We start from the raw sequence: 19,209 nt of genomic DNA, 5'->3' as shown, positions 1-19,209 counted from the left end.
GTTACTGTATATTATTGTTTTATTTAATATTTTATTACGTACTCATTAACTCTTTATATATAGGGATGATACATGTATACCTATTTATGAGCTTTATGTACAGTAATCCACTATAAGCATTGTCAAACATCCTTACCAGACATCCTTATTATAGTTTCATTCTTATCACAGTCATAGTTCACTTTATTGTTGGACGATGTGAGGACATACCTAACTCCTCACAGACAGTGATTAGAGTGGTGAGAGTTGAACCCACAATCCCAGGTCCCTGGAGCTGTGCTACAAAAAAACACTGAGTTACCACTGTGTTGCCCATTAGCATAAACAGTGCATGGATAGTGCAGGCTCACAAAATAATACTGGAGTGCCAGTATTGCACAGTAATGGCACTCTGGTCAAAAACTCCAGCTATTATCAATCAGCAACAATATTACTATACAATCAAAGTATGGCCAAATTAAGTATAAACCAGTATATACAATCTATTTGGTTTTGAAAAAAAAATTGCTGTTGTTTATGGAAGTTTGCCATGCTGGTTCACTAATTTGCCAAAGGTTTTTGATCATTTTTCAAGAAGGTTGGTAGGTTTTCCTGGTCAATGATCAATAGAGCAGACTAAATAAAAGCACACCTTTCGCTGGTTAAAATCATTGTAAGTAGTTAATGACCAACTAATTAATGTATTCATTCTTTTAGCATGGTTGTAATGGTGATTGTCATTGTAAATCACATTCCAGACAGAACATGGTCAAATAGACTAGTTCCACATAGGGCAGTGCTTTTAAACAGGAATGCATTTTATCTCCATACTTCTTCGACCTGTACGCTGAACCTATAATAAAAAACGCAGGACTGGAGGAATACAAATGAAGGCTCTGAATTGGTGGAAGAAACATCAATAACCTTTGATTTGCAGATGCAGCGCTCGTAGCAGAAAGTCAGGCAGATCAGAAGGGCTTTATAAGAAAAATTAAAGAACAGAGTGGAAAGATAAGAGTTCAGCGCAGTATGAGGAAAATAAAGCTATTGACAGCGGGGAAAGATGAAGAAAAACTTCACCATTGATGGTAAAGATGCAGGACTGCTGGACAGTTTCTACCTTTTTCAATTAATTATTAACAACAGAGAATCTAGCAGGCAAGAAATATCAGAGAGTGTGTACCGGTGTGCTTTCACACTTACCTTGCTTGCTCTGGACTTTTGAACCTTCCAGTTTTGTTCAAAACAAAATAGCAGGTGTTTAAGGTGCACTGACCAATGGTCCAGACCAAATGTCCATATTTTACTTGGGTGGTCTTGGTCTGGATCAACTGAACCACACTCAATTTTAGCATGTTTTCAGTATAATTTCAATTATCTACACTTTTCAACCAATTACAGGAAGCTTAAGCAGGCTATGTTATCTCAGGAGACAGCTTAGCTTGAAATGCTCATATCTTCATATGTTGTGAGGTGTTATCTTGTAAGTAAGGTTTATCAGTGGCCAGCTTGCTCATGGCAAAGCGTTGTGAATTGTCGGGTTTGAAGTGAGGCCTGCTAGTGAGTGCCAGATGCATGGGATATACCATTTCCAAAGTTGTGCAGCATTTGGAAACTTTGGTAACAGATAGAAGGCATTATCACACACTGTGGACAGTGCAGTGGTCGGTAATGCTCGTGACCATCACTCTATGGCTAGAATTGTTTGTGCAAACCAACGATATTCTCAAAAATCCCATCCACATTCATTCATGCAGTAGCCCCAATCACATATGCCACAGGTCTTTGCAACACCAGAGGACTAATAAATCCAGATAAACAAACTGTATTGACTATAATTTTGGACAATTTTGGACATATCTCAGTTTATTACAGGGTACTACACACAGCCATTCACTCCAACACTTATACAGGACCTAGGGGGCAGTTTAGCATAGCCAATTCATCAATTCAGTATACCCCGAGGAAACTCTTGCAGACGTAATGAGAACACACCAAACTCATCACAGTTGGAGACCAGAGGATTCAACTCACAACCCCAGGCCCCCTGGAGCTGTGCGGCTCTCACAATGTGTACCTACTGCACCACCGTGCAACCCTGTGAACAGCTAGATAATTGGGAATAGACAGCTATGCTTGGAGAAGTTGAACGGATAGTGGTTAACAGAAGAGACAGAGGACAGCTGACCACACAAGTGGATAAGGACAAGGCTTTAATGGCCCTATTTTAGCAATCTATAGCAAACAGGTCAGTTGCGGATCGCACAGCTGGATTTAGAGCATGTCTGTGCCTTTGATATCATGAGGGCATGTACTAATTCTCTTAATTAATTATGGGTGTGTTTTGGGCATAAAGTGAAATGAGTCAATCGAGTGGATCACTTGCCATTCCCTTTAAGAGCCAAGTGTGCTCTGACTTTGGCGCATTCATATCTTAACAGCAGTGCTTTTGCGTGTTTTAGCAGAGGATTACTGATCTGCATGTTCAATTTGACCCGTTTTAGAGTTTGAAAATCTAGGAAATATAGAAACTTGTTCTGCTTGCCTTAAATAGTCTAATCAACATATAATATGAAAATGGTTAACCTCACATATTTTCATCCACCCCCTGCAAAAACTAAAACAAAATTGCAATTTTATGTTTTAATGTTATGTAAAATGTGTGTTTTATATGTTTGTCTTTTAAAAGTAACAAAGCAGTGAACATTATAAAAGTTTGAACATGTAGTTGTTTAATGAAAAAATTGTGAATTATTCTAATTGAAGCATTACCTGTTAGTGGTAAAGAACACCATTGTACTAAATATTAATAGAATAATTAGCAATGGTGTAAAAAAATATATATATTTACACTGCTTGTAATGATTTTTGGGGGTTTTGGGGTTTCACCTTTTTGGATAATTAAACACACATACCGGTTCAAAATGGCCCTGGAACACCATTGCTGTTCCTGACAAATGAACATAACAGGACGGTTAATAGAAGAGCAGTATTATTAGACTGTTGCCGGGGTGTAAGATAGCAAAGAGCGTCACAACGCGCCTTATACGGGGTGTATTATAGAGCCCTAAGAATTCTCTCTGTAATAAACTCTTGATACTATTTTTTTTATACTCATAAGCGTTTAAACCTTTCAGCTGTGTGGACCCAAAGATTACCAAAATACTATTAGTCCTGAATCATTATCATCATGGTTGTGCATGCTGGAAGCTCAATATCATGCATCTTGACCACATACCCACTATAAGTCCTGACACCTGTTGTTTTTCTCCCACAGCTTCAGGTGTCCACCACTGACATGAGCGGCAATCTGGTGGAAGGACCAGTGGACCTGGATGTGTACATCATTGATCAAAATGACAACAGACCCATCTTCAAAGAGTCCCGCTATTCTGGAGAGGTTCTGGAGGGTTCCCCCTCAGGTAAGGACTGACTCATCTTTAGTTCATACTGTCTTTTTCCTCTCTCATTCTCTCCGGTGAAAGCTGCAGTTAGGTGTGTATGAGTGGTTAATGGAGAAGGTGGAAATGATGATCTGTCAGGCTAATGAAGCTTAATGCTCTTGTGGTGAAATGGAACCGTGCAGGGACGGATGGCTGGTGATGGAAAATTTGACCATGTCACCTGACAGTCATTGGATTGACTGTGATGATTCACTTCAGTTTTAAAGGACAGAGCGGGCTGTTCTTTTTGGTATTGTAATTGTTGAAAGGAAGAGGAACAGAAAGAAAGGGATGTGCTGTTTTGCTCTCTTTTCTTATCATCATACCTGTCAAGTTTTAGATTTAAAAATAAGGGATATTTTCCTCTGTCCGCTTAAAGCCGTCCCACCAGCCCAACGAAGGTTCAGTATCCCTTACATTTTAAGACAGGTTTACAAAAAATCTAAAATAACCACATGTGAACCACTTACACATTACAATTAGATTATAAGAATCTGAAATGTTGTGGACATTCCTACATATGTCATTCTTTTAATACAGCCACATTAAAAATCCTTTTCTTTTTTTAAAAAATAAGATTTCATGTCTTTTTTGTAATAAATGCACTCTTTTATATGATATATATATTTTTTTATTTAATGGATTTAAAATTGAACAAAGGGTGCACAAATTCTGCAAAATGACTGTTGGTGACCTAAACATAGTATCATGAGCTTTTACTAAAAGGACATGGACCAGATATGTTTCATCAGTAAAAATTAGTCCTAAGGGGCCTACACAATAATTTTTAATTAATACTTCTTTCTTTTGATCACTCCTGATCAGTTCAGTTAATTTCGGTCCTCTCCACATTTCTAGTCACAAGCTGTAAATTTTTATTTTAAAAGGTTTAAACTGTGTGTTTTGTTTCGGAGACGAGTATTTTTAAGCAGCTATCAGAAAAATCTCATCACAGTTTACATGATTAGCCTACCGTTACCTTTCTTTAAGAAAAATCGCTGTATATCCAGATCTGTTTTAACATCAGCAGCTCCAACTGCGACGGGGGGCTTCCCCACACTGACCCTCCTTTGCAAGCTGATTGGCTGTTTCTCCTGAAAGGCGGGACTTTCTCCTTGAACCGGCTCTACGATTGGTTAAGAGACACAGAGCGGTCAGTGCCATGTCTCCTCAATAATATATATTTTTTATTTTAATATAATACGGGAAGTTTACGGGAAAATACTAATACGGGAGGACGGCGGGAAAGAGGAGTAAAATACGGTAGTTTCCCGGCCAAAACGGGAGACTTGACAGGTATGCTTATCATATGAAGGGTAATGTGGCATCTTTGCAGGAAGTGGCAGGGTTAGTTGTCACTGTTTTATACAACTTATAACTGTGAATTGCTTAGAGGTCAAGAGATCAAAAGTTGTCCATTATTTCTAGCAGTAGTGCCGACCTTGCTCCCGAAGATTTACTCAGCTTACAGAGTTTAGTTCTATCCCTAATCTAAACACTCCGTCCATCTAATCAAAGAGGTCACAAACACTTGAACTTTGGGGGTAGGTGTGTAAATTGTATAGGAAAGTCAATCAACAGGAGTATAGGTGCATGGTCCTACATCTTTCTGTACAGCTGTTTTATATATATATATATATATATATATATATATATATATATATATATATATATATATATACATACATATATATATAATAATAATAGACCCGTAAAAATGATGAGTTGCCAAGAATTATACTGTAATATCTTTTACATGGCAACCGTTTATTTTACGGTAAAATTCTGGCAACCACAGCTGCCAGTATTTCACCGTAAAATAAACAGTTGTAAATGTATAAGATATTACAGTTTAATTCTTTTCAACAGTAAATTTCACATTCATAAACCGTTTTGTTTACAGTATATTCTTGTAAAAATAAGTATATTACATTGTAAAAAGCCTACTGTAAAAAAAATTCTTGTCAAATTTACGGTGAAAAATTGGCAGCTGTGGTTGCCATTTTTTACCGTAAAAAATACAGTGATATTGTATATGGCTTTACAGTAAGGTATTTTAACACTTGTAAAAACAACGGTTTGAAAATGTACCAATAAAGAGGAGTTACTGTTAAAATAACGGTGAAATTGTGTATAAACTCATGGTATAGCTGAACAATTCACAACGTAACCCTGTTGCTTTTTAAGTGAAAAACTATCCATTCCACAGCATTTATTGTCCTATTTTATGGTCAATTTTTGTTAAAGCACTTGGTATGTGGTTGTGCAATAATTTTGATTCTCGCTGTAAACGTGTGTTGTTAACAACATACAGTTTTAAACAGCATGATCTTTATCAAACTCATTTCATTAACTGGACTACTGCTCACTTACAGCACAGAGACGTGCTCGGAGAGTAAAATCACTTATATACTCATAGTGTAAAACCCAGCCAGGTGGATAAAACCGCTATGAAACTACATCATGGTGACTTCTCTAAACTAAACATCTAATTAACATAACCACGCCCCATAGACAGCTGCGTTACATCCCATTCAGACCCTGCGGATATCAATAAAATCCAGGAGCAAACAAACTCATTATATACAATGCCCTAATAATATCCTTCTCCTTCAATGTAATATACTTTTTTTCACAAGCATATACTGTAAACAAAACGGTTTATGAATATGAAATTTACTGTTGACAAGAATTAAACTGTAATATCTTATACATTTGCAACTGTTTATTTTACGGTGAAATACTGGCAGCTGTGGTTGCCAGAATTTTACTGTAAAATAAACGGTTGCCATGTAGAAGATATTACAGTACAATTCTTGGCAACCGTTTATTTTACGGTGAAATTCTGGCAACCACAGCTGCCAGTATTTTACCGTAAATTTTACATTTTTTTCTCAGTGATTATACAGTAATATGCTGTTTTTAATATTGCAATCTATTACCATTGCCATGTCAGTTTTTTAATTTATGGTAATTCAATGTTTATTCTACAACAATAAGCTAGTTCTTGCTTTACGGTTTATTTCTGTTGCCATTTCACAGTTTTTCACTGTAATTTTCACGGACATTTTTTACAGTATTCAATGGTGAAAAGAATATTATTCATGACAAATAAATGTAGAAATTACAGTTTTAGCCGTTATCCAAATAATATGGAAATTTATTAATGGCTTGTGTATTTAACAGTAAAAAAAAATATTAATCACAAAAAATGAATGTAGAAATTACGGTTTTGCCTGTTGAGTAAAAATACGGAAATGTAATAATGGCTTGTATATTTAACAGTAAAAACATGTATTATTCACAAAACATGAATGTAGAAAATACAGTTTTGCTTGTTTAATAAAAATACGGAAATGTAATAATGGCTTGTATATTTAACAAAGAAAAAATGTATTATTCACAAAAAAATAATGTAGAAATTACGGTTTTACCAGTTATCCAAAAATACTGAAAATTTCTGTTATAAACACAGTGCAAGAGAATTTTACGTTGAAATAATGTATTTTTTCCAGAGAAAATGTGTAAAAATTAGTGTATTGGATGATATATGAATTTACGGTATTTTGTTGTTACCGAAACAGTATTTAGCCTTTTTAGCGTTTACAGTCTTTTACTGTCATGGTTTGACAGTTTTTCACCGTAAATTCTATGGACATTTTTTACAGTGTAATTAAAATCCTCTGGAATATAATCAATAGGAAGATGGATGATCTCAAGCCATCAAACCAAGCTGAACTGCTGGAATTTTTGTACCAGATGGGGCATAAAGTTATCCAAAAGCAGTGTGTAAGACTGGTGGAGGAGAACATGCCAAGATGCATGAAAACTGTGATTAAACAACATTGTTATTCCACCAAATTTTAATTTCTGAGCTCCGAATATGAACTTGTTTTCTTTGCATTATTTAAGGTCTGAAAGCTATTTTTTTTGTTTTGTCAGCCATTTCTCATTTTTGAAAATAAATGCTGTGAATGACAATATTTTTTATTTGGAATTTGGGAGAAATGTTGTGTGTAGTTTATAGAATAAAACAACAATGTTCATTTTACTCAAATGTATACCTATAAATAACAAAATTGAATTTCATTCAGATACTGAAGTGGTATCTTAATTTCTTCCAGAGCTTTACAAAGCTGTACAAACTGTACATTATTCTGGGAAATGCTTGTTGTATTTGGCTTAGCATTGTCCTTCTGAAAAATACTATTGGAAAGCCCTAATATGAGAGATAACACTACAGGATTTCCAGAACAGATATCCCTAAGCTGGTAGTGTCCCTTATATTACTACTAATAGTGACCTACTGTTGTATGTTATGGCTCCTCAGGTCATTACACTAGATAGAATAGAAGCGCCTTCATGCTTAAACCAAACCATTGTCAGATTCCAAACAGAACCTGAAAACATTGCTAAAAATGATATGGTTCTAGTCTATAGTCCATAGCATTTAAGTTTTTTTTTTTTTGTTCATGACACCAATTTTATAAGTACGTTATAGATTCATGGAAAACAGTCAGCGCAGCACTCTCACCAGGAGGTACACTATAATATAGCGGCCTTTCAGACCCTGTTGTGACATTAGTAATAATTTACACACAGTATCTGGCTGATACACCACAGCTGGATGAATTATAGTTTTTTTTTTTTTTTTTTCCAATTAGAATGTGAACAGAATGTGGAACAGTTTGCACATATGTGATGTTAAAAACATGTATGTTTGAAATCCAAAGTACTTTTACCTTACAGGTCTCCTGCAGCTGATATCATAACTCAGCCTGTCATCATCTCTGCTGGAGAAAACAGCTTTGCTGGTTTTGTGATGTTGCACTTAATCACACAGGAAATTGAGCATTTGCAGACAGGGTGAAAGCTCCCTCCTGGCCTCTGGAAATCCACTCACATAGCACAGAGCACCTCCAGTGCACACTTCCTCCATCACTTTCTCCACCTCTGCTATAAATATATAAATATGATAAGAAGATGTATGAATCTAGTTGTGTATTTTGAAAATTAAGGCACCTAAGCTCAATATTTAAAACTATTTCAATGTCCAAAACTAATAACTTGTAATAACTTGCTTGTAAAACAGGTACAGGTAAATGTAAATGCAGTAAAAGGTAAAACTAATTTCTCATTGTAAAGAAAGTGGTTGAGAACATCAAACTGATTTACTAAACCAGGTGTTGTAATATGATAATAACTACAAATAATACTCCATACATCCATTAGGAGAGCTTTCCATTACTAAGCAAATAATGCTTATGATTTTGCTATGTATAGGTATACATTTGAGTAAAATGAACATTTTTGTTTAATTCGATAAACTACAGACGACATTTCTCCCAAATTCCTTATAAAAATATTGTCATTTAGAGCATTTATTTGCAGAGAATGGGTAATGGCTGCATTGACAAAAGAATGCAGAGCTTTCAGACCTCAAATAATGTAAAGAAAAAAAGTTCATATTCATAAAGTTTTCATTAAGAGTTCAGAAATCAATATTTGTTGGAGTAACCCTGTTTTTTAATCACAGTTTTCATGCAGCTTGGCATGTTCTCCTCCACCAGTCTTACACACTGCTTTTGGATAACGTTATGCCACTCCTGGTTCAAAAATTCAAGCAGTTCAGCTTGGTTTGATAACTTAGTTAAAAATGAGAATTCCTTGTTTTGTGTTTTACTGTATGTATGTTTATTTGCATCTGTTCAAATCATATGTGGTGCTTTTTTCAGGTAAAAACACTCATATTTCTGAAATAAATGGATTAGTGTAATTTGCTTTGGTGCCTAAAACTTTTGCACAGTACTGTTGATTCACCCACTTTTGGCTAGCTGTATGTGGCTGTAGCTTTACCGTTTCATACACAAAGGGCAGAGTGGATAGTGGCCTATTATGGCTATAATGGCTATAGTCACTGTCCTACTTTTCCCTTTTTTTTAAATACGCTTCAAAAGGCTGGATAGAAAACCATTCACTGTAAACGTTAATACAGACATTTTCCCTTGTCTCTGTCTGTGTCATCATTGCTCTGGCCAGTGTTCTGTGTGTGTGATGAGACCGTGATGCGTGTGAGCAGGCGTCGTGTGCATGGAGTTTCATAATGAAACACATTATCAGAGGCCTGTCTCAGAGCAGAGGCGGACTGTGCTCATGTCATTAGCACATAAACAAACCCCCATCGCTTTGAAACACACAGATAAAGAGAAGCCTGATGGCAGAGAACAAGAGCAGTGATATTAGACACACCCGATATACTTCCTTCCAGGCTCGGAGTTGTTTTCTCTCCTGCAGTCGTATGGAGTTTGTTTGTGTGTGGAAGCGACACATTTAGCCCAACGAAACGGCCCTGCCTGCGCAGCCGTGAAGGCGAAATGAGATGAGAGCTGCAGCAGCAGCAGGAGGCTTCCGTGCCGCTCGCGGAGCTTTCGCTAACTTGGTTAAGCAAAGTGGGTTTATCTAATAGCCAGAGGAGGAAATGAAATTTGGCTGAAGGACTTAATAAAGTTAAAAGTAAATCCCCCCTCTGTGCACGGGGCTGCAATCAGAGAGGTGCTAAACACCCACAGGCCCCTGCACTGTTCTGCAGGCCTCAGCCAAACAGCGCAGCAATGCTCCCCTCGAGGGACAAGTGTGTGTGTGTGTGTGTTGAGAGAGTGTAAGTGTGTGAGAGAGTTTATATTATTTATTCATTTGGTGTGAGGCAGTATATTTGTTTGTGCTGCATTTAAGCTGTGTCTTAAATTAAACACTTCCTCCGTTTGTGAGGCATTTTTTAATCTGTGCAGAAAGTTCACACTGTTGTAATGTGGTTGAGTACTGTAGCTCTAACACAGCTAACAACATTTTCTGAATGTTACATATTACATTCTTAGAACGTTTAATCTGCCTAGTTTTCTGGATGCTCTTAGAACACACTTATTTAATGTTATTTAATGTTTCTGTTAACGTCACTGCAACATCACTTAATGTTAATATATTAATTTTTGTTTGGGAACATTACATTAATTTTTTCTGTATCATTAGTCTTCGTCTAGATGGGAAAAATTACGTAAGAAACATTCTAATAACATTGTAATGCAAACCATTATTATTATTTTACACGTTTTCGGAATGTTTCCAAAATACTATTTTTGTAACATTATAGGCTAAACGTCTTGGGACCTTTTCAAAACTGTCAGGGTAGCAACAAGGAGACGCGACTATACTTTAATAACAAACAGGAAACCCAACAAAACAACAAAAATATGCGGATACCAAATGACCAGAAACTAAGAAACAACCTGACTGACGTAAAGACGTACAAGAACCAACAACTACGCTAGAAACAAAGGGGCTGTAAATACACATGGAACAGGAAACAGGAAACACTTGGGACAGGTAACGAAATACCTAGAAACACAAAAGACTAAGGAGTCAAGGGAGAAGACACATGAAAACACAACAGGGCACTTGATTTCTATGGTACCTGGATGATGATGATCTAAAGCTGTGGGAAAAAAAAAAACTAATAAATAAAAAAACTAAAATGTGTTTAAATTCAGGCCTCAGGCTGCCAAATATTGGAGAAATAGGGGAAATTGGAAAGGCAGTAGCTGGTATGGTTTAAAATGTTCAGAATTGCTGATGCTCCAAGCAAAGTCAGGAGCAACATCAACAATAAAAAAGAGGAATATATTTACTCCAAAACAACACATTAAATACATGTGGCAGTGATCAGTCTTAGATGCATTGGATCAGTACTTAGGGGAAGCTCTTCATTATTGGTTGGAGTTTAGCGATTATGAGAGATTATGAGAGATTATGAGAATTCTAGTATAGATTGATGGTAGCAGGAATGACATTTATGATATTTATTTTATTTACCTCAGAATGAAACACACTGTTGATGCTTTTATGGTTGCATTACAAGACAAGAAACCCTCAGACATTAGAACATTACAAACATTATTGGTTGGTTTATGTATCTCTGGCATCCCACAACTGCCTAGCCCATCTTACCGTAATGCTGTAACAAGAAATCAAGATAATTATTCCCAAGATATTGTTGCTGTCCTCGTGTTAGTTTTGTGATGCTGTTGTGTATTTGAGTCTTTTAATGCTGTTACAACTTTTATTCACCTTTCTGTGATATTTGTTATCATTTATCTAAAGCAAAGATTTGGGGGTGTTTAAAGCCTTTTGCACTCATTTACATTAAAGTGGCAGTCTGTATTATTTTGTTTCTAAACTGAAAGCAGAGGCATTTATCTGGGGAGTAGGGATAAAATATGGTGTTTAATGGTACCAGTGTGCTGGAACGACCATCCCTGCTAAACCCTGCTATATTAATATATTAGATCCGGCTCAGTTTTACTGAATGCGAGTGGCTGGTGGAGCAATGGAGACTTCAGAAGGGGAAACTCAGACCTCAGTAGCTCATTCACTCATAGTAAAAACAAAGTGTGTAGTGGAAGGAAAGTTTCTGACTGAGCGCGCTCTCTCCCTCTGACTAAACATAACCTGGAATCGGATTCATTCACTCTGAAAGGAGACCACATCACACCCACCCAGTTTAAAATGAGTCTTCTGCATCCTTAGTGCAATTACCCATTCTCACCAGAGAGGGCACTAAATCCCAAAACTTACAGACATCAGCTTTAAAAAAATCCTAACATTTTGGCCACCTCATAATGTTGTGTGGGGTTTATACCCTATTGTCTATTTCATTTAGCTCCACTGAGCATATGGAATCACTTTATGGTTCTATATTTACAGAATGTAGTCCTGCATCTGTTTCTCTGCATACTTTATCATCCTCCTTTCACGCTGTTCTTCAGTTGATATTATGGTGGTTTGTGTGTTAGTAAATGCTGTGTTGTGCTGGTATGTGTGGATCAGATACAGCAGTGCTGCTGGAGTTTTTAAACACTGTGTGCACACTATTAGATTCTATTATATTTCTGCAATGTGCTGGTAATATTTCTAAACAGACAGTGTTTAGAAATATTACTAGCCACTGATTTCTGTGAATCTGACACATGTACTGTACTAATCAACTTCAAGCTGCAAGACATTTTCAGCACATGATCAGATGAGAGCAGTTCATCCACACTGTAATCACTGCTGCATTTCATCATTTCCATCATCTACTACCTCCTCCTGCTGCACTTTAACACTTCATTCAGGAAATACATCATTCAGCTCTTTATCAACTCTGTTACTCCAGCTTCCTTCAGCATCACTTTCTCACCAACAGCAATCTCTCTCTCTCTCTCTCTCTCTCTCTCTCCTTCTCTTTTCAGTGCTTTTGTGATGACTTCCCCAGCCTTTTACAGGTGTGCATTGGGAAACATTATACAATCTGTATGTGAGTGAGTGTGTTTGTGTGTGTGTGTGTGTGTGTGTGTGTGTGTGTGTGTGTGTGTGTGTGTGTGTGTTTGTGTGTGAGGTGTATTGTGTGTGCAGGTGTGCGCAGTGGGTGCATGTGTACCGCGTGGCCCTCGCATTTCCAGCTGGGTTATTTCTAATGCAGATGTGCGCAGTAGGTCTCTTCCTGCATTGAAAGCCGTGCGGCGCAGGGGAGCGGAGGGAAGATGAATCCTCGGTGGTTTACTGCTCCTTTTCAAAGAGTCCCATTGAGAGCGAGCGCGTGCATCTGTATGCCCCCCTGGAGTGTGGAGAAGGGGCCATTACTGAAAAATGGGATTTGAAAAGGTGTTTAAAGTTGCCTACATTAATCAGTTTGGGCATTCTGCTCTAGCCACAATCAGCATGACCAATGAAATAGCTCATACCTTAAACAGGCCACTGCACTGAATCTGCTTAGAGCAACCTGGCTTTATGAAGAAAGAGTTCCTGTATAGAGGCATAATGAAAAAAGAGGGGATTCAAAGTTGGAAAAAAGAGAAACGTGGAAAAGTTTGGAGATGTTTTGACAAAAAAGTGTACAAGAGTACAAGAAGTTGAGATGTTGTTACTTTATTAAATATTGTGGATGTCCTACCAATGTAAACTAGCACAAAAAGTAAATAAATTAGTTTTTCGTAGATTGTTTCTTCATTGTAGGTGTCACACATTAACCTGTGTCTGTGTGTTGTTTCTGTCCTCTGCTCTTATGTTGTGTTTACTCCCCCATGTGCTACTAGAGCACATGGCTTCACTGCAAAAAATCCATTGGCAAAAACTAGACAAAATATATGCAAATTAAGACAAATATATGTATATTAAGCAAAAAAAAAAATCTGACAATAGGGTAAACAAATTTTTCTTAGTAAGATGTCTTACAAAAAGCAATGGCAAAGTCTCAAAATGAGTGAAATAACACTTAAATCAAGTGAAAAAGTCACTGTTTTTGGACACAAGAATCCGAATAACTTGATTGCTGCTTGATTGTGCTTACATTGAGTTCAAATTACTTAAAATAAGTTACAAATTCTAAGTAAGAATGATTAAGATAATTATCTCTAAAATAAGCAAAATAATCTAACACTTACAATGCTTAGTAAGACAAAAAGTCTTATCAGAGAAGAAAATAAGATCTATTGCCTTAAATGTAGAAAATTTCACTTGCTAAGATTTAGTTTTTTGCAGTGTCCACCCTGGCCCCGCCCTTGCCATTAGTGTTGTCACCCTGTGTCTTGTTCGTAACCCCGCCCCCTCGTTACTGGTCCTCACCCTCCTTGTGTATAAATAGCCTTTTGTATGAGTGTTTGCTTGTCGAGTCTTTTGTATTCTTGTCTCCTGTGTATGTGTTTACCTGTTTTGTATTTTGTGGTCCTTTGAATCTTTGTTTCTTCAATCCAGGTCTGTTGTCTTGCTATCTTAGTAAGTGTTCCAAGTTTGTTCATTTTGTATTCTTAATAATAAATGAGACCTGTTGTCCATCCAAATAGATAATAAAACCATAACCAAGCCAATAAAACAGTAGCTTAGTCTCTCCAACTGCACTGGAAAATAAATTAACAGCTCAGTTATTACGGCATGTCAGCACTAGAGAACAAATGAGGCAAAGTAATATAAGCTAATATTTTACTGATTTTTCATGATTTATAAATAAAGAATGTAGTTAATTGGCTTCATTTTAATATAGATTTGATATAGATTTTCCATCACTGGAAAATAATTCGGGTCCGAAGGGGTTAAAAGGGAAATTAACAGGCTTTCCAATTGTATAAGATGTATTGCCAAATTGACAAATGATCACAAATTTCCTTGCTATGTTTTATTTTATTTTTAATCCCCCCCCCCACTTAAAATGACTCCCCCTATCACACAATAAGCAAGTGACACTACTAAAATCCTACATGCTCAGTGGTTGCCCTGTAGGCTTCTCACCACTGAAGAACAAGGTAAAACGAGGACCATTATATAATATGCAGAGAAACAGAGATACAAGACTACAGCCTGTAATTATAGAACTACAAAGTGTCCTATATGATCAGTGAAGTTGTCAAAAAGAATACCAGCTGAAGGAATAAATTGGTGGTTATATTGTTGTGCTTGATTGGTGTACTCTGATGCATCAGTGTCACATGCGTCCGCTGCTGCACAGGTGTTACTCGAGGTAGCAGTGACCCTAATCACAGGCTGCCTGCTCGCTGCAGCATTTTCCTGTGCTCTACTTGTGACTGGTCAGAGCCTGTAGCACTCTCTCTCCTTTCCTTCACCTTCTGACAACACCACTCTTACCTCAGGTGTGTGTCACAGCCCGCTCTAGCTCCCACAGAGCGGTGCTGGGGGGGCCGCCGGAGCGTCAGCCACTGAAAATAAAAGGCTAAAAAAAATCAATAGCTAATTGCCAGGACAGGCCCCCGAGGAGAGGCAGCCAGACCCCAGTCTTGATTGATCCAGCCGAGAAAATGATTGGGCTGTGGGTGACACTAATGCCAGCAGGTAATTTGTAGCATAATGCCGTTTTGTGTGCGCCGCTAGGCTTTCCCAGCTGCTGAGCAAAGCTCTCACACGCCGACCCCTGCTCTCATCTCCTCAGGGCCTTTCACTCTCACAATGCCTCATTATCTCTCCTTCAGTCCGGCACGGCTCGCTAAATTAGGCCCATCACGTGGGCTGCAGACCACCTGTGTATGGATAGGTGACTGTGGTCACCCTCGGGGCCTGAAAGGAAGTTACTGACCAGAGGGTGTTTGGTCTAGACTTGGTGGCCTGGATTACTCAGCGGCTAAATCGCGTCTTTACATTCCCTTATTCTTGCTTGGCAGCTCACCCCTTGATGGTGGATGCTTTAGAGTGAGTTCCATTAAAAAAAAAAAAAAAAAAAGAATGGATGTGAGTCTCCTGAAGTGTTTGGCTCATCATATGTGCTGTAGACCACCTGTGTATGGATGGGGGACTATGATTTTGAGCTTAATGAAAGTTACAGAAATCTTTTTTGTTTGCCTTTGATAGGAATATGGGTAGCACTTTACATGGTTGGTCCGTTATTGACGCCAAATAGAATCTTATCTTACATTGAACTAAATGTTGATTGAGTGCAACTGAATCATCTCTTTGATTTTCTACAGAAACTAACCATGCATCCAACCCTAAACCTGTACCCTGACCTTAAGATTTAGTTAGTTGGCATTCAGGTTATATGTAGGGTTAGATTCTATTGAGAATCATTTACATTCAGCTGAGAGTTCAGTTGCATTTAACATATATTTAGTTGAATGTTAGTTAAATGTTAGGTAAGAATCTATGAGCATCTGTAATGGACCGTCCAAACTAGATGCGGGATGTGGTGTAAAAGGCTGCACAAAATATTGTTGCTATAAAGCTGGACTGCAAATTATACAACTTCAAAAAAGTGGATTTCTAAAATGAAATCATGTGGTCAATAATCTTTAGTTGGAGTTTTTTTTATTACCTTTGGGACCAACGATTGCCTACAAATTTGAAATAGTTATTTCATGAATGAATAATAATTATTTGATTCATTTGAGGAAAAAATGCTGAAATGTGATGTTAGAAGTGTATTAACCACCCTGTTATTTTGCTTTAGAATTAACTATGCAGATATTTTAAGAGCCTGAACAAAGAGTGATGACCTCTGCTTCTACTGGTTGGTTTATGTCACTATGTTGGCACATATATGGCCTTATATAATAGCAAAGTTTTGACACTGTAATTTTACCTGAGTCTTACTAAATAGCGCTTATGTTCTTTTGTTGCTTTCTCTCATTGTGCTGATAGCCTAGTGTGGATTTATGCTCGCCTCGCTATTATCTACATATGGGCAAGATTGTATTTTTCACAAGTTGCTGTCAGATTTTACTCTTTTTCACCTTTGGCTAGAGCTTTTTCTGGTAGGTGAAGATTAGGTAAATGTGTGTAAATACATTGAGCCAAGATTGTTACATAACAGTTTTGGGGTTTTGGAATTGGCCCATTTTCCAGCTCTGATTCGCTTTTCATTTACCTTTAGAAGAGGAACAAATATGTTTGACAATTACTTTCTGCCAGTTCCTTGTTTCTTTGGCCAGGACAATACAGTTTTCCATTCTTGAGTTTTCCATTTTAGAGCCACTCTCAAATCTCTAAAAGCTCTAAAAATGAACCAATATGTATCTTTGCAGCTTTTCCTATTCACGTATGTGTCTCTCTGTAGCTGTGTGGGTGGCTGTGATGAGCGAGCTTGCGCATGGCTGAGGTGATGCAGGTGCTCAAGTGTCTCATCTAGCTCCCATCAGACACTGCCTGGTAGAAAGTGACACAGAAACACACTTGTACACAGCTGGCTGCTCTGTCAGTCACGGAGCAAAGGGAGGCTTTAGTGCAGGGAGTCGTCATCTGAGAGTTCACACACTCTTCCTGAGCTTACCCTTTCATTCTGTTCACGGCAATCATCAGAGAATCAAAAGAGGCTGCGGTGCTGCTGCACAATCTGTTTACTTTCGATTCAGCCTAAGCTGTTTGTGCTCTGATGTTTCGTTGCTAAGAAGTTTAGGCTTTGCTTTTTTTCCCCTTCTCCCCTCGACTGCGAAACCCTTCAGATTCCCTTCATCTGAATATGTTTTATGACTTTGATGCAAACGACATCAGTGTGTTTGGTCTAGATTCGGTGGCCTGCATTACTTAGCGGCTAAATTGCATCTTTGCGGGCGAGTCAAATGGGCTTTCCCTTGCCTCCATTCCCTTGCTTTCGCTCGGCATCTCGCTCCCTGATGGTGGATGCTTCAGGGTAAGTGCCATGCAAATAAATGGATTCACGTCTCCTGGAGTTTCGGAGGACAATCAAACGAGTGTGTGGCTCTCAATATAAGTGTTGGTTTTGGCGAGAGTTGCCCTGTGGGGGATCTGACATTCTACACTCAGACTGTCGCTAATCTATTAAAGAGTTTCCATTCTCTTAGCTTTTTCCTTTTCCATGTCCACTTTACACACACTTGATTATCCCATCCCTCTCTGTTTGAACAGGGTGAGAGGCAGAGGGAACAAGGGAGAGAAAGTGAACAAGAGAGAGAGAGAGAGAAAGAGAGTGCAAGAGCGAGAGAGTAGAATAGGAATCCAATCCTGGCTCCATCTCTCCGCCCCTGTGTCCCATGTCTCCGATGCCCCGTACCATTTTAAAGTCTCTGCACTCCCTGCTCTCCAATTTAGATTATCTCCCCTTCATTGTTTCACTGGAACATTTCCAGACAAGATAACTGCTTTAGAAGTGGACCACAGTCCCTGCGGTGGCTCTTAAAGGGTTGCTGATGAAATGGAATTCAGACGGCAGGTCCAGAGGAGATAAAGTATCCGAAGAACTATTCCGTTTTTCCGTTCCTGACTTTTAAACAAGGCCAGACATAATCTCCTCATCAGCGGCGGCAGCGGCAATGAAGAAGTAAGTGCCGCCCCTACCCCCATCGCAGTCACCCCCTCTTCTGCAGGTATCGGAGGTACAGCCGGTCTGGTCCACGCCACGCTGTGCCGTGCCGCGCTGTGCCGCCGGGGATTGGAGGCCTTTAACGCTCCACTGAAGCTCGCTAATGTTTTCACACTTTCAGCTCTTTCCTGGCTCCCTGGCACCACCTACGAATGGTTGAGCACAGTCCTCCCGAAGGAAGCGCCGCAGCATTAAAAGGAATGCGAGATCAAAGTGTGGACGAGGTGAACGGGAGAGTTTATAGGAATGATTACAGATGTTCACAGCAGTACATATTGCACCATCAACCAGGAAGGAGCTGTCATCCGCTGGAAGAAGGGAATGCTGGAAGAAGTGGCTGAGTACGTTGTAGAGATCTCCACTGCTGGCTACCTCACAGACCGACTGCATAAGGAAGCAAGAACTTTTAAAGCTTGCTGTCAATGAAGTAAAAGGCAGACATTTTTTTTTTTCAAGTGTCAGTTCAGATGTCAGATATGACGTTCAGCTAAAAGAAGGGCCCTGTGAAGAACTATAGCTGTCAAAATCACTGTTCTGCTCCCTCTATCCACGAATCCCTCACTTCTCTATATAGTCGCTCCTATCCAAAGCCACTCTTACTGTCTGGAAGAAGATGCCAAATAATGCATTTGTTGAGTATTTTAGGTTTTCTTTGATATATAAATAGTAAGTATGTGACTTAAGTTTGGTGGAAAATGTGTTTATTCTATTCCTGAGTTTTAAGGGCAGTTTTGCTGTCCTTAGGCTGTGTCTAATAGACTTGTATCTTAGCACATATTCTGGTTTGTTGCTTTTTCACTTTATTTCAAGTTTTTGCTCCTGCACTATTTTCAGTGCAACAGGTGATGAGCTGCTCTCCAGTATCAACAACAGCATATCCTTCTGAAGTTGCTATCATATTTTATTGTTTTTTGGTACACTGGATATGGCTTTCTG

General features: G+C 38.4%; 1 protein-coding gene across 1 annotated transcript in view; it reads left to right on the top strand.

Annotated features, from left to right (window-relative positions):
* cdh13 (cadherin 13, H-cadherin (heart)) overlaps positions 1–19,209 on the top strand; it is a 589,258-nt gene that overhangs the window by 310,452 nt on the left and 259,597 nt on the right. The window contains exon 6 of the mRNA XM_022679628.2: positions 3,257–3,401. Coding sequence (XP_022535349.2) covers positions 3,257–3,401 — 145 coding nt within the window. The remainder of the gene's footprint in view (positions 1–3,256; positions 3,402–19,209) is intronic.

Source organism: Astyanax mexicanus, chromosome 9 (assembly GCF_023375975.1).
Source record: "Astyanax mexicanus isolate ESR-SI-001 chromosome 9, AstMex3_surface, whole genome shotgun sequence".
In the NCBI taxonomy this organism is placed as follows: domain Eukaryota; kingdom Metazoa; phylum Chordata; class Actinopteri; order Characiformes; family Acestrorhamphidae; genus Astyanax; species Astyanax mexicanus.
The sequence above is the reverse complement of the archived record's forward strand: the minus strand, read 5'-3'. Positions and strand labels throughout refer to the sequence as shown.